Below are 15,390 nucleotides of genomic sequence, written 5' to 3' on the forward strand. Positions count from 1 at the left end.
GTTTGTAATGAAATAAATAGCCTAGCCGATGTATCAAAGTTATTATTTTAGTAAAAGTGAGGGCCTGAGATAACGTATGTTAAATCATGAAAAATGGTTGCCAAAATTAGTAATATATCCAAGAATTACGAAAAATGATGAAATGTGAGTTATTTGATTGGTGTGTTTGTAATGAAATAAACAGCCCAAACAATATATCAAAGTTATTATTTTAGTAAGTGGAGGACAATAATGTGGGTTGAATTATGAAAAATGATTGTCGAAATTAGTAACATATCCAAGAATTATGGGATTTAATGAGATAGTTACAAATATATACTAGCAGATTACCCGGAGTCACTCAAGATTCAATGATATACATGCAAATGTATGAAGGCAGAATACACGGGCGCCTGTGATCGAATGAGATAGATGCAAATATATACAAGCAAAATTCCTGGCGTTGCATTGGATTGAATTAGATTGATTGAAATATATACTAACGGAATACCTTGTGTCGCCCAGGATTTAATGAGATTGATGGAGATATATACTAGCAGAATATCCGGCGTTGCCCGGGATTGAATGAAACAGGTGAGAATATATATTAGCAAAATACCTCGCGTCGCTTGGGATTGAATGAGATAAGTGGAAATATATATTAGCAGAAAACCCTGCATCGCCCAATGAGATTATTAGTTAAAAAAAAAAAAAAAAAAAAAAAAACACTTGCCTGTCAATTTCTTAATAGTTCAGTTACTATAAAGTTATAAAGTTTGTTTTTCTTTTTTCTACACTCCAAAAAAAAAAAATCTTATTCAAAAAAAATATATAATTTCTCGGATTTAATTTACGTTTGGTTCATATTCTGTAGAAGCATACGTGTTGTTTTTTTAGCAGCGTAAATTAATTGAGGGACAAAAACTTATAAAGACTATTTCTTATATAAAACACATTATTGCATCCAAAGGCTGAAATAAAACCAGATAAAATTAATTTTCATTTTTTATCATTTTTATTAGACTAAATGTATGACTTTTCGAGGTCGAGTATTGCTTTTAAAATTTGGCCTTTATAAAGTTTGACAGATTGGACTTTTTAAGGCCAAATTTGCCTTTTCTATGCGATTTCATTACGAAAAATATGTATCAGTATGTTTTTGTTTTTTATTAAGGTGTTTGTGTGTGATGTATTTATATTTTGTCTTTTTGTGAGGGTTTACTCTTATTAGGTCTTGGCATGACTAGCCGATTGATTGGGTCGGGCCTTCCCAACCGCCCGTCTAACCGAAGTAAGGGCCAAAGTGGAGTGTTGACTTACGGCCACTTGGATCCAAGTCATGAAGTACTCAGCCACCAGGATCCTGTTCCAGAGCATTACAGGTCGCCACCCACGGCCAACAGGTAGTCCCATTGAGGGACTTTCATTCTCTGCAGGGGGAAAGTCGGTATAATGCCCCACCGACAGGGTTGGGAAGTAGGGAAGTAAAAAAAAAAGAGGGGAGGAGAAGGGGGCTGTTTTTGTTTTTGCAGAACATAATTTAAGTTTTACAAAGAGAATAAAAAACAAAACCAGAACATCAATGTAGGTGCATTTCGTCTCAGGAAGCTTGATCTGGTAGCACCAGCAAAGTATTTGGTTTCCAAACGTAAAAATTAGGCGGTTCACCGAAGAATTTCATTGTGATACATTTTTTATATAAAAAGTGTTGATTTTTTTTTTTTGTTTATGTCACTTCTATTCTGTTGTTTTAATGAAAATTCAACTATGTAAACAAAGACATAAAACAGTAAATTTTTACCTTGTTTCCACCTTAACATTTTTCTTTTAAATACCTAACTGATTAGGTTTTCGGGTATGCTGAAAACGAATATCACATTTAAATTTTCTGTAAATAAGTAGCTTTCTGGATATTAAGCAATGTCATTTCTTATGTTATTGCTGGTGGCCATCTTGTTATGCATGTTTGCGTGTAGTTTCTCGGGTTGAGTTTGTACACTCATGCATACCAAGATGGCCACCAGTCATAACACAGGAAATGACATTGCTTAATATCCGGAAAACTACTTATTTACAGAAAATTTAAATGCAATATTCGTTTTCAGTATACCTGAAAACCTTTAATAGTAATCATTTTAAAGAAAAATGTTAAGGTAAAAATTTACTGTTTTATTTCTTTGTTTACATAGTTGAATTTTCAGTAAAACAACAGAATAGAAATGACAAAAATTACCATCTACTGGTAAATATATAGTTGTTTTTTATCAGGATTCCTGGTATCTTGGAAGCTACATTCGAGGATTCATGTAGAGAACGATTTATGGCTGCATCTCAGAAAAAGGGGTACATTTTTGGCTAGATAGAGAGGATTTAAAAAATGTAAATCAAGAGTTTATTTTAAAAATTGTACTAGTCGCAAAATGCATAAGTTCTGGTCGACTATGGGAATTTTCATCTTTTACAGAAATTCAAAATCTATATGAAAAATTTTCTTTGATTTATTTCTGAGATTAATTCATATCTACTCATTTTTTTTTCTTTGAGGGGAGTAGTAAATACCGGCCATGAATGCTCTTTAGGCATTCAATGGCTACACCCAAGATTAAACTCTCCTTTGGTTGAGAGGCAGGAAAATGCCTATTCTCAATAAAGCTATATTTAAATACCACTATGATACTTAGTTTTGTTCATGAATAGACACCCACTGTATGATACCATCTTAATTTATAATTCATGACTTATGGTAAAGAGATACATCAGATTTGACTGCATAATCAGAAAGAGCACACAATTTTACATAAGAGTGCCAAGTTTCATGAGAATAGATTGAAAAATAAATAAATGGTGGCGAAATGACCGAATTTCTTGAAATGTTGAGATCCGTAATTAAACCCACTTTTTCAAAAGAAAAATGTCCACGGAAAAGCATAAATTTTAGCACATAAAATTCTTATAACGTTTGAACTACTGATGGTATTTGCATAATTCAAACGGTTTTAAGTATCTTTTGCATAGCTCTTTTTATATAAGTTGATAAAATAACAATTATCTAAAAAGAAAAAATGCTACATAGAGATACCATCATAAATATATATACATATCACACATATATACATGTACGTTAGACAACACAAGTAAACGGTTATACATATATAAATGAGTATATAACATTTGCAATACTTAAAATAAAGATTAATAATCGTAATATAAAAGGACATGAATAAGGAAATTGTTGGTTGGGAATTTTCTAAATGACGTGCTCATATGCATCATCAGAGAGATCGAATGCAAAGTAGTGGATCGACCGTGGTAAGCAAATTATTTTATGCAAAAAAGTCTATCCACCATCTCATATTCCGACTATGAAAAGGACTTTAAACTACAGTGATTTTAGAAAATGAATTGTAAAGTAAAACAGTGTTCCTTATCTCCTACTCTTTTGCTTCTGCTGTCAATAAATTCAACACTCCTACTCTTTTGCTTCTGCTGTCAATAAATTCAACACTCCTACTCTTTTGCTTCTGCTGTCAATAAATTCAACACTACTACTCGTTATTCTGCTGTCAAAAATTCAACACCAACATTCAACTGGCTAAACTCAACTTCAAAATGCGACTCACTGCTCACAAGACTTGCTTCTTCAACATCCAAATCTAAACCCCCTTCCCCCCAATCTCTAAAAACCCAGGAGTTTTGTTCCTAACCAGAGCATCTCATTTGCATTATCATGTGACAAACTTGACAAACTCGCAGCCATATAAAGAGAACAGTGGCTATTATTTTTCTTTCTTCTTCATTCATTCTAGCTGCCCCAGAAAAAGTTTGTACTAATTTTTAGCATCTTGTCTTTGATTACATTTCAGACCACATATTCCAAGACCAAATAAGATCTTCTCACCATGGTCAACGCACTGGCTCATACATGCACCTATTCCAAACTAAATCATTTAATTACATAAACAAGAATATAATCAGAATAATGCCAGATGATATAAAGAGAATAAGATTGTAAAAAGGGTAGCATAGGTTTATAGAAATAAAATTTAATAGGATAAATAAAAATTTATATCTCTTAATAAAAAACAATTAAAGCTATGAGGTTCAGCCATCTTTTTCCAAAACACTATTTTAACTGGAAGTAGATCCCCAATCAATTTTTAACCAATTGCAACATTCCTTTAATGATGCTGCACATCAAACTTTTTTTTAACCTAAAATCTTGTTAAAAAGAATTTCTATCAAATATGCATAATGTGCATCATGTCAGAAAAACGTTTTTATATTCGCATTATTCTTGTGTCCATTTAGTATTTTTTTTATTTTCTCACTTGATTCACAATAATAGCATCAATAGACCTTCTAAACCCGTGTAGATATAGAAATCGCATTGCAACTTCATTGTCAACTCAATCAAAAAACATCCGCCTTTTTGCTCATTCTTTTTCAAGAAAATATTTGCAGAAAGCAACACTTGTATACATCAAGTAAGATTATTGGAATCCAATAGAAAGAAAATAAAAATCTGATTTAATACAACTTCCATTTGCTTGATGTCTAGTTTATAACTTATGGAGAGAATGATATGAACCATAATGATAGTCATTTCCATTAGATTCTGAATTCAAAAAACTAAAACGCATTGGAAGAGTCCGTAGCTCTAAACACCATCAAAGCTAAAAGTTGAATGAAAACATACTAATGAAAAGATACAAAATTGTATTGCAAGTTTAAATAACTTCTAAATATGTTAAAACTATTTAATAAAACTATTTTTAATAAAAAATATTGAAATTCATTGATAATATGGAGAAACATGACCATTTTGATTCTGTTAGGAGATATAATAACTCTAATACTAGCAAATGTCAAAGACGATAATTATAGCAAAAACCATTTAATTAGAAAATGAACTTACCGAGGTGATTCGCCCAATGCAATTGTTCGTATGTGAAGCTTTTGAATTTCGTCAATTGTACCAATTGTTAATGTGCTATCATTTGCAAGGGCAAGACTAAAGACCAAAAAAGAAAACATTATTCAGTATTAAAACAGCTGGTGACAAATATTTAATGAAAAAAAAAAACTGAAATTGAAAGTAAGCAAGTGAAGCATGCATGCCTCCCCCCCACCCCATGAGTGCACAGTGAACAAGGCATAAAAAAATGACCAAGTTCAGCATTTGCCCTCCCACCACCAGCATGTAGCCCCAAAAGTCCCCAGGGGACATCAAATCCTAGTGAAAATGAACAAACGATGCAGTTTTAGGCCTTAACATATGTAAATTTCAGTTCTGCACCATGCAAAAAAAAAAAAGTCCATCATTTGCCCCCTCCCCCCATTTAGCCCCAAAAGTCCCCAAGGCCTTAACATATTTAAATTTGAGTTCAGCACCATGTAAAACTACTAAATAGACATACACAAAAAATTTTGGACAAATATGGTAAAATAGTCCCAAAAATGAAGTGTTTTTATTAGCCCTAAAAGAGCCCCTGGAGAGTTATCGCAAAGTATAGCTAAACAAAATTATATAGAAATCAGTTACAACTTTTCTGAAAGTTTTATAAAATTCCAAAGCATCAATTTTTTTTAATACGCACAAAAGTGTCAATTTTAGCCATTTTAACCTGAAAGACACTCCTGGACGCAACTGGAGTTTCCCGGAAAATCCATTGTTACTTTTTTTTTACTCATGTTTAATGTTTGTGCAAAATTTTTTTAAATTCCAACACGTAGTTATTGAGAAAAGTACAGACAGACAAAAGTAAATTTACAGGTCCACACTTTTGTCGGGGGACTAAAAAGTACAGTATAAAAACAAACCTGTCAGGGTAACCTTCAGAGTTGAGAGGGCACATATGATTCACTTCTCGTAAGTTGACATTAGAAAAGACCAGTTTGTGATTGCTCGAATAAATAACTGTTGGACGATCTGAACAAGCAAACACATTGACAGTGGATAAACTTTTGAATGTTCGCAAACCAGTCGGCTGTGTTCCAAGTGTAACTTTCTTTTTATCACTTAAATAACCTGTATAGATAGAATAAGAACAGTGTAAATGATCATTAAATGACTGATCAAAAAAGATTTGGCCAATATTTGAAATCTCCACAAACAATTTAAAACAATTTGTATCAGATTGTTGCATGTTTCCATTGTTTCATAAAAATGTTTTGTCCTAAAACATTTTGATATTTGGCAAAGTGTTATATATCATTAGAAAGTACATATACATTCTACAAGATAATGATCATCGTTTTTTTGCTCATAATTTTTTCTCGTTTTTTTAGAACTGTCAGATGGATAGTCAAGTAGATAAAAAATCACATTTTTGACACCTTTTCGCCTTAATCGAGGTCAAAAAGTGAGTGACCAAGGATATTTGTGCTGTATATGGAGAAAACTCTATAGCTGAGAGAATTGAGATTGGTTTACCAGATTCAAACAGTAATTTTTATCTCAATGACGCTCCTCCTTCCAAAAGACCAATCAAGAGAGATGAAAACCAACTCAGGCTTCTTTTGAAGGAAGATGGTCATCAGACATGTAGAGAATTGGGTAAAAAGATGAAGTGTGATTTTTCAACAATTTCACACCACTTTCAGTCAATGGGATTCGCACAAAAACTTGGAGTTTGGGTCCCACATGAACTTACTTTTGCTGTTAAAATTCTTTGATTTTCTTAAAAAAAAAAAGGGGGGGGGGGGCAGAAATTTATGCAACAACCTAATACATCCAGTTATGGAAGATATTTGATATTTTAAAATGGGTATCATTTGTTGTTTATGGATCTGAACATAGTTCTTATATTCAATACAATTCATAAAATTCAAAAATAAAAAAAATAAAAATAAAATTTAATTTTCATTTTTTTGATTCAAAAAGATTTTTGAAAAATTAAAAATAGATGATTATCTTTATTCTTAAAATGACAAAACCCTTTTTCAAAGGATCAAATGTATTAATCTGTTATAAATTGTCAAAATTATACAGTTCTAATAAACAATATTTGCCATCTCAGAGATTAGTAAATTTTATATAAATTGTACATACCAGTTTCTATGTTGAGATTAAAGTAAAATAATGATCCATCACCGAGAGCACATAATAAGTAATGGTTTCCTTCAAATGTTGCAATCAAAATTGATCTGGGAATAATTTCTAGTTAAAAGAAACAGAAATATCAGTACATTTAAAATATCTACATTTTTATTTTAATGCTCATTGTAATAAAAAGGAAACAAACTTAGTCCTATTTTGAAGATATAAAAAATAATTGAATTTAGAACAAGAGCAATTGAGATTTCAACCTCAATTAGGAATAAACTCACATTCTTATTCATTGTCCAGAAATTATTTTATGAGAATACGTGTAAAATCTGCTATGGTGTTGATGGTCTTTGTATGAGCAGGAGGAAGTTACTCTTAACTTGCAAAATAAAAATAATGTACATGCACACATACAAATTACCAGTTCTTCACTTTATGCGTGACAGAAAGTATAAGTTGTATTTAAGATTTTATAAGTATTAAATTAAATTGACTTCATAGAAGAAAGGATCCTTTTCTATGTCTTGGAAGATTTTATGAAACTATTATGGAAGAACATTAAGAATACTTGATTTATTGCATTGTTATTAAGTAGTAATACACACGGACGAAAAAACGCTTTGGATAATCACAGATTTCAAGGTAGTTCTACTAAAATAGCCATATTTTTTAAACCAAAGCACTTCAAGTCTTCAAATTACTACTGTTTTGTTCGAAAATGAATATACTTTCAATGAATTAATAAATATGAATGTACATTATATATTTTAAGAGTTTTAAGCAAATAAAGTGATAAAAATGTGAACGTCATAAAATGGCGTTTTCGGTAAGGTTTTGTAATGACCCCCCCCCCTGTTTTCTAAAGGTTCGTACCATGATTGTATGAAGAATTTCGTCATGAAATTTGGGAACCAATTAGAAGAGGTGTTAATCTTAATACTGTCAAGTCTTCGAAATATTTTTGACCATTTCTTTTTTTGTCGTGTTAAAAATAAGACTTTAATATGACGAGTATTGAACATTTTGAAAAAAAAATTCTTCGGACACCCAGTAGTAAGTAAATCAATCTTTTTACTATCTTTATCAATTAAAAGTATTATTTTATGTTGAGTAGGACCGCGGTAATTGATAATTTAAAAGGACCTACCCGAAAAAAAAATTGTTTCTATTTCTCGAATTTGGTCAAATGAAGTTAGTATTACTAGAAGCAGCAGCAGCAGCAGCTCCAGCCTGTAGAATCAGCCATAGCACAGTGTATAAACAACACGCGTTCTTTAATTTTTATTCAAGAACGAATTAAGAAAAACATGAAAATATAAATGTTCTTATATGTTTAATGAGAGCTATTTTGTTATCAGAATAACATTAGTTTAGAACTATTCGGTTTTCAGAATGTATAATAACAACAATCCCAACCAATTCGGCATTATGAATCTGTTGCAATTTCTCACATTGCTCGTCAAATTTAAAAACATGGTTAAAAAACTTTTGTAGATATATAGCTTGCATGCACTTTTATTCTTTAAATTAGTTTTGAACAATGAATTAAAACAATGTTTTACTGCGAACAGCCACAAATGTTTTCTTTTCAAAATCAAAATAAGTATCAAAATCTCGTTTATACATAGATTCGAAAAAGTTGTCAAAAAACAAATATATAACAAATAAATGTTATCAAAGGCAAGATAAGTTACTTTTCTACCAAACTGGATATATTTTTTATGTTTTTATTCAATGTAACATGTTTATTCAGCTCGAAAAACATACAGTGTTTACCGATGTATTGGAAAATTAAAAATGGCGCCCGGCCCGACTCTCTTTTACACGGTAAGTTTGAGAAAAGGAGTTAAAAATAAAAAAAACTATACAAAATACTGTTAAAAACTCACCGAATATATGTCAGCCTATGTCACGGTAACATATATTGAGCGAGTTTCTAGCAGTATTTTGTCTACTTTTTTATTTTTCACTCTTTTCCACAAACTTACCGTTTCAAGAGAGTCGGGCGCCATTTTAAATTTTCCAAAACATCGGTAAACACTGTTTTCAAGCTGAATAAACATGTTACATTAAATAAAAACACTAAAAAATTATCCAGTTAGGTAGAAAAGTAACTTGCTTTTGATAACATTTATTTGTTATATTTTTTTTTTTTTTTACAACTTTTTCGAATCTATGTGTATAGTAATACAAACCCTCAAAATCTATATCAATATTCTTGAAATTTTAAAAGCAGTTAGAAAACACATCAAACTACAATTAGGAAGCTTTTTATTTCGTTATTTTTTTTCTACTTATTAAGCGAAAGATATTTTTACAACCTGCTCCAGCGTAGTATAAACGGCCTATGGAATTAACACCTTCAACCTCGAAAATAGAAATCAACAAATTTTTGAACGCTCTCTTTGAAAAAAAGCTCTCTTAACTTCACCTCTAATACAAATTATGTGTGGCAAGTCTCCTCCTAAAACACTCTTTAACCCTAACAATAACACTAAGTTCGAGTGGCAAGCCTCCACAAAATACCTCTGTAAGCCACATACAAGCATCTAAAAAAAACAAACAAAAAGTAGATCCTTCCTTAAAGAAAAATACACATAAAAATAAATTGGTTAACTGTCCTAAAATGCTAGAATGGCCAGGAAATGATGAATTATTTTACATTAAATTTTTGTGAAACTAACCGCTCCCCCCTCTAATATTGTTTTTGTTAGCTTTGTCTCTGTCAAGTTTTCAGTATGTTCACACATAATTTTCCTTAGCCCTACAATTAATTCAAAGTCCGAATGGCAACCCTCCCCATATTCTCATTGCATAGAAACCTTCTTAAAACTACACATAATCATCTTAAAAAAAAAAAAAAAGCATGCATATTTTCCCATAGAAAAAAAAAAAAACAGTTAACTGCCCTAAAATGCTAGAACGACCTGTAATAGGAAATTATTTTACATTCAATTCTAAAATAATTTGTTTATCTTTCATTAAAGTTTTTCATGGCATTTTATACATAATTTCCTAAAAAGGTAGAATCACATTTTGGAGGGGTGGTCAGAAGGAGTTGAGTGGGGTTAAACAGAAGGTGTTAATCTATAATAATACCAAAGAAATATTGCAATATATTCATTTTTAAATGGTCTTATGTTTAGATTTAAGTTTTTTGTACATAAAGCACATTACAATTCAACTTTGAGTTCTCCAACTTCTTTTCTGTTTATGGATACATGGCATTTTTAAGGAATTGCTGCATATTTATGCACATTTACTGCAGATTATTTGGAAACCATAAACTTTGGGAGATTTTCAGTTGCATATTCTGATTCCTTGTACAAAAATACACTTATATGGTAAATTTCATTTCTTAGTCTTGTGTTTTAACAAAGATATGACATTTTTACTGAAAAAGTAGTGTAAAAAATGTGACAAAACGCATATGGTCTTAAAGAGGGAAAAATATCTAAACGTGTGAGGCACAAAAATAGCCACAACTTCCTTAATTTTAATCAGATTTTAAAAATTTAAAAAGATTCTTTCTTAGCTCATCAAGCTCTTTCTATGCATACCAATATTGAAATATTTCAAGCTATTTCAATTTTTTCATGTGTATTGCTATATTAAGTGTCCATTCCACAAGGACATTGTTGGAATCCCTGAAAATATGATGATCTTGTTCTCATGCATAATCTCTCTGGAGTTAGTCTAGTGGACTATGCTTAGACTCAGAATGTTAAAGTTGTCATTTGATGATTTGTGCAAGTCTGGATGATTGTAATAATGTTCCAATATCTAATGGGTTGATTTATTTTGCTGAAAGAATTCTCATTTTCAAGATGCCGACTTTCTGAGAGAGGCTTTCATCAGCATGAACACTGGGTGGAAACTCATTGGATGCCTGAAATTTGAATTTAGCATACTTGGACTGTTTGTGTAGCAAGAATTTTGGATTTTGTCTAGAATTTCTCTAGATTAAAAAAAAAAATTTTTTAACAAATCTGTACGATTTATGTGCCTATGATAAAATGAAAATGTCATATTCCAAAAATCAAGTAAATTGATCAAGTAATTTTATTTTTAACTACGAAAATTAAATTTTATAAATAAGCAAAAATGGACTGTCTCTCATTGCCAACTTAAAGAAACATGAACTATAATAAGTCAAACGTGCAATATCAGCCTATGATTAATCACTTAAAATCGTTTAAAAATGATTTTCTTTATAAAAATAAAACTACTTGATAAACTTACATAATTTTTTTAATATGATCTTTTTGTTCTATCATGTGCATCAAAGATTTTTCCATATTTGTACAGTTTAATGAAGACATTCAAAAATGAAAATATCAAAAAAAGGTTATATTGTATGTATCAGTTTTGGACTGAAGATCTCCAAAAGTAAAATGTAATTTAATTTGATCGAGTATTTTTTTTTACAGCGGAAAAACACATTTTCATGAGAGCGCGTTGAAGTCAGACATTATGGAATTTTTTTAACACACCACAAGGAGATAACTCCAGTTAAAGCGCCGACACTCCCTCCCTATCTTTAATACTAGCTTTTCTTCCTAAAAATCGAACCTTTTGCTTGGTATCATAAAAAATTGTTTTTTCGCTGTAAAAAACAAAAAAAAGGAAAAAAAAAAGAAAAAAAAAAAAAAAAGAAGACTACTTGATGAAATCAAGCGAAAATTTTTTCGGAGGACTTCGTTCCATAATGGATGCGTACAATATAACCCCTCCCTCGATATTTTCATTTTTTAATGTCTTTATTAAACTGTACAAGTACCGATTTTTCTGTATTTTTGTTTTTTTAATATGGAGGGAATTCTGGACAACCACCAGAATTTTTTTACAGGAACAGGTCGTTTGCTAGACGTAATACCACTAACATTTCAAAAGGAGACTGTTAGTGGAGGAAATCTCCAGTGAAGTTGCGAACTGATCATCACGGATGAAGATGTGGGTTGCCTTCAACCTATGTAGATTTGAATTAAGTCTTCATACTGTTGGTATTTTGTTTTTGTTGTTTTTTTTTAAACTTCATAAAAAACATGTTTTGGCTGCTAGGGACAAGAAAATATTTGTTTACTTGTTTTTAAAAGGCAAACAAATGTGAATCAAGACTACACAACATTGTTGTTGCGACTTAATCATCAACAAGGCTAAGCTACTTCTTTTTTTTTTTTAAATATATACATAAATATCGTTTTTTAAAAATACAAAACTATAGTTTGAAGACAAATAATGTTGTAAATGTCCATTCTGATAAAAGCAAAATTAGAAACTGTATTAAAAAGTAAAATAAAAAACGTCAGCTTGTTTGAATTGAAATGAACAACTAAATGAAAGAGTATGTGGTAGAATGGGGGAAGAGGTGGCGGCTTACTTTTAATGCATCTCAAACAAAGCTCCTATCTTTACATCATCAACACTGATCCCCATATGGCATCAACTGAAATGAATGGCTCTCATCTTGGGGAGGCTCCATGTTTTGACAAGCTTTTGGGCTTGACCTTTACTTCTGATCTGAGATGAAACATGTACATCAAATCCATTGCCAAAGTCACTGGAAAAATGGTGGGATCCTTATACCACTCCATCTCACTGCTAATGCAATTCTCTACCTGCATAAGAGCCAACTACGAAGGGTGTGCAATAAGTAATGCCCCTGACCCACTTTCAGTTGTCTGATCTAGCTGAAATTTTGCATGTGCAATGATTTATATCTCTACGGGTTATGTGGCAAATTACAGCTCTGAACTAATTGTGGTTTCTGTTTTACAGGTGTTTGAACGGAGTCAGGTGTGAAATGGAGCCTGTTGAATGTCGAGCAGTGATCCAGTTTTTGTTTTTGAAAGGACGCACACCACAGGAGACTTTTGATGAAATGAAAGAAACTTATGGTGATAATGCCCCATCATATGACCTCGTAAAACGCTGGTATCGTGAACTCAAACATGGCCGGAAGTCTGTGGAAACAGCTCCCAGACCTGGTCGCCCCCCCCCCCCTTCTGCCATTTATGAGGCATCTGTCCGTCAAGTTGAGGCTGCCATTTTGGAAGATCGCCACATTACTATTCGCCAAATAGCCCAAGATGTCAAGATTAGCACAGGGTCTGTGAAACCTATCATTCATGACCATTTGCATATGCATAAGGTGTCTGCCAGATGGATTCCCAGGTTGCTCACACCATTCCAGAAACGAGAACGCGTTGAGTGCTCGAGGATGAATTTGGAGATGTGCCAAGATGAGTCAAAGTTTTTCAAAAGACTGATTACACAGGAGGAAACCAGAGACCAAAGCCCAGTCAATGCAGTGGAAGCACTTGGACTCACCACCTCTAAAGAAGGCAAGGGTGCAGCCCTCCGCTGGCAAGGTCATGCTCACAGTCTTCTGGGACCAGGACGGAGTAGTGATGACAGATTTCCTGGCAAAGGGTACCACAATTACAGGAGCCTATTATGCTTCACTTTTGAGGAAATTAAGGGAAGCTATCTGTTGTGGGGGAATCACCCTCCAAATGGACTGTTCTATCCATTATATAAACCATAGACCTTTTGATCCCAGGTGTGGATTAAACACTAGAGCGACCCTCACATGCTTGGTGACGTTTACTACTCTTTTCAGTTGTAACCTTCTTACATTGTTGTTCCAGTAATACATTGTTTAAACTCTATTCCGTTGTTCTGTTTTCTTTGTGGCTTATTGCAAGCCATAACACTATCAAAATCAAGAGGCGGGGCAAGATCAGCAAAGTTACTCTCCTCCTGCAGGACAACACTCCGGTCCACAACTTGCATGTCGCCAGATCAGAAGCACGGGCGTGTGGTTATGAAATCCTTCCCCATCCTTCCTACTCTCCTGACCTTGCACCCTCTGACTTTCACCTCTTCCAAGCCATGAAGTTGTTTTTGAAAGGAAAGCGTTTCCCAGATGATGCAGCCTTGATTTCTAAAGTCACGTCATGGTTGGAGGACCAACCTGGGGTTTTCTATAAAAATGGTGTCCAGAGCTGCATCAAACGATGGACGAAATGCATAACTTTGGGTGGTTCCTATGTAGAGAAAGACTAATAACTGTGCCAAGTTTTGTTGGTCTACTGCTATGGGAAGTGGGTCAGGGGCATTACTTATTGCACGCCCCTCGTATGTCCAACGATGGAGTACTGTTGCTACATCTGGGCAGGAACTGCTAGAAAGACCTTATCCTGCATAGACATAGTTTAAAATAGACTTCGTAACTTAGTGGGGGATGACCTTTTTTCTTCCCTGTAACCTCTTTTCCACAAAAGAGACGTTGCCAGCTTGTCTCTGCTTTATTGTTATTTTCATGGCAGGTGCTCATCTGACCTCGAATTTATGGTCCTTCCTCGCCAAACTTTCATGCGAAACACTTGTCTAGCTGAAACCACTATCAATAATTTCCCCATTCTTTATCTGTGCCTAAACCTAAACATAGATTCCATGAACAAAGCCTCTTTCTTAGAATTGCACACCTGTGGAACTCTCTTCCTTTTGCCTGCTTTCCAGCTGACTACAAGTCTTCAAGTCCAACGTAAGCAAATTCTTGATGAGCTGCCCCCTTAAGTAATCCAATTTACCAAATTTCCACTATTAATGATTACTATGATATTATCCCATTGACTACTGTACACTCATCAACCCTTATCCTTGAGTGGCCTCCGGGCTTTGATAAGTGGTGACTCCTTTTGTGAAAAAAAAAAAAAAAAAGAAAGAAAGGAACAAGTTTCTCACCTCCGCCAAGCATTTCCACATGTAACACTTCGAAGTTGGAGAGACGTAACAGGCGTGCAGATATATCTGTCCACAATCCAACAGCACACAAGTCAGAATGTGTTGCACCATCTTTCAATGGACTGATGTCTAAACAAGCAACTTCATGTTCCATCACATTTTTACTAAAAAATAATAAATTAAGAAAAAAAAAAAATTTTTTTTCTAATTTTTTATAAAATTTTTCAGATTTTTTTTTTTCTTAAAAATTTGAGTAAATCCTGAAATTTGAAAGTTTACAAAAGATAGATATTTAAAACTGATCAGTTTTTGGAAAAATATTGGTCTGTGTTCTTAAAAATACACTTGATTTCCAAATGATTTCATATTTAACTTAAAAAATTTTTTTTTGATTACCTTCCCACAGAAATCTGGAAAAAATCTGATTAGAATCAATTTTTCAAATTTTACCACTAATACATTTTTTGATAAATGATTTTCCTGTATTGAATGTTATTTAACCTATTGACACAATCTTTCCATAACATGCTTTATAATCTGTGTATAACACTACAAATTGATAAGACACCAATCTGCTAACACAGGATTCAGAGTTCAATCCCCGCCTGAGGATG

At 32.7% G+C, this 15,390-nt stretch overlaps 1 protein-coding gene across 2 annotated transcripts in view; it reads right to left on the reverse strand.

Annotated features, from left to right (window-relative positions):
* Window positions 1–15,390, reverse strand: part of LOC145293147 (DNA damage-binding protein 1-like) — a 273,779-nt gene that overhangs the window by 104,589 nt on the left and 153,800 nt on the right. For both annotated transcript variants that reach the window (XM_080139570.1, XM_080139572.1), the window contains exons 15-18: window positions 14,777–14,940; window positions 7,031–7,138; window positions 5,800–6,007; window positions 4,895–4,990 (exon numbers count right to left, since the gene is read on the reverse strand). In XM_080139570.1, the coding sequence (XP_079995696.1) occupies window positions 4,895–4,990; window positions 5,800–6,007; window positions 7,031–7,138; window positions 14,777–14,940 (576 nt within the window). The remainder of the gene's footprint in view (window positions 1–4,894; window positions 4,991–5,799; window positions 6,008–7,030; window positions 7,139–14,776; window positions 14,941–15,390) is intronic.

The sequence above is a fragment of the Euprymna scolopes genome, chromosome 14 (assembly GCF_053919585.1).
Source record: "Euprymna scolopes isolate OS-2025 chromosome 14, ASM5391958v1, whole genome shotgun sequence".
In the NCBI taxonomy this organism is placed as follows: domain Eukaryota; kingdom Metazoa; phylum Mollusca; class Cephalopoda; order Sepiida; family Sepiolidae; genus Euprymna; species Euprymna scolopes.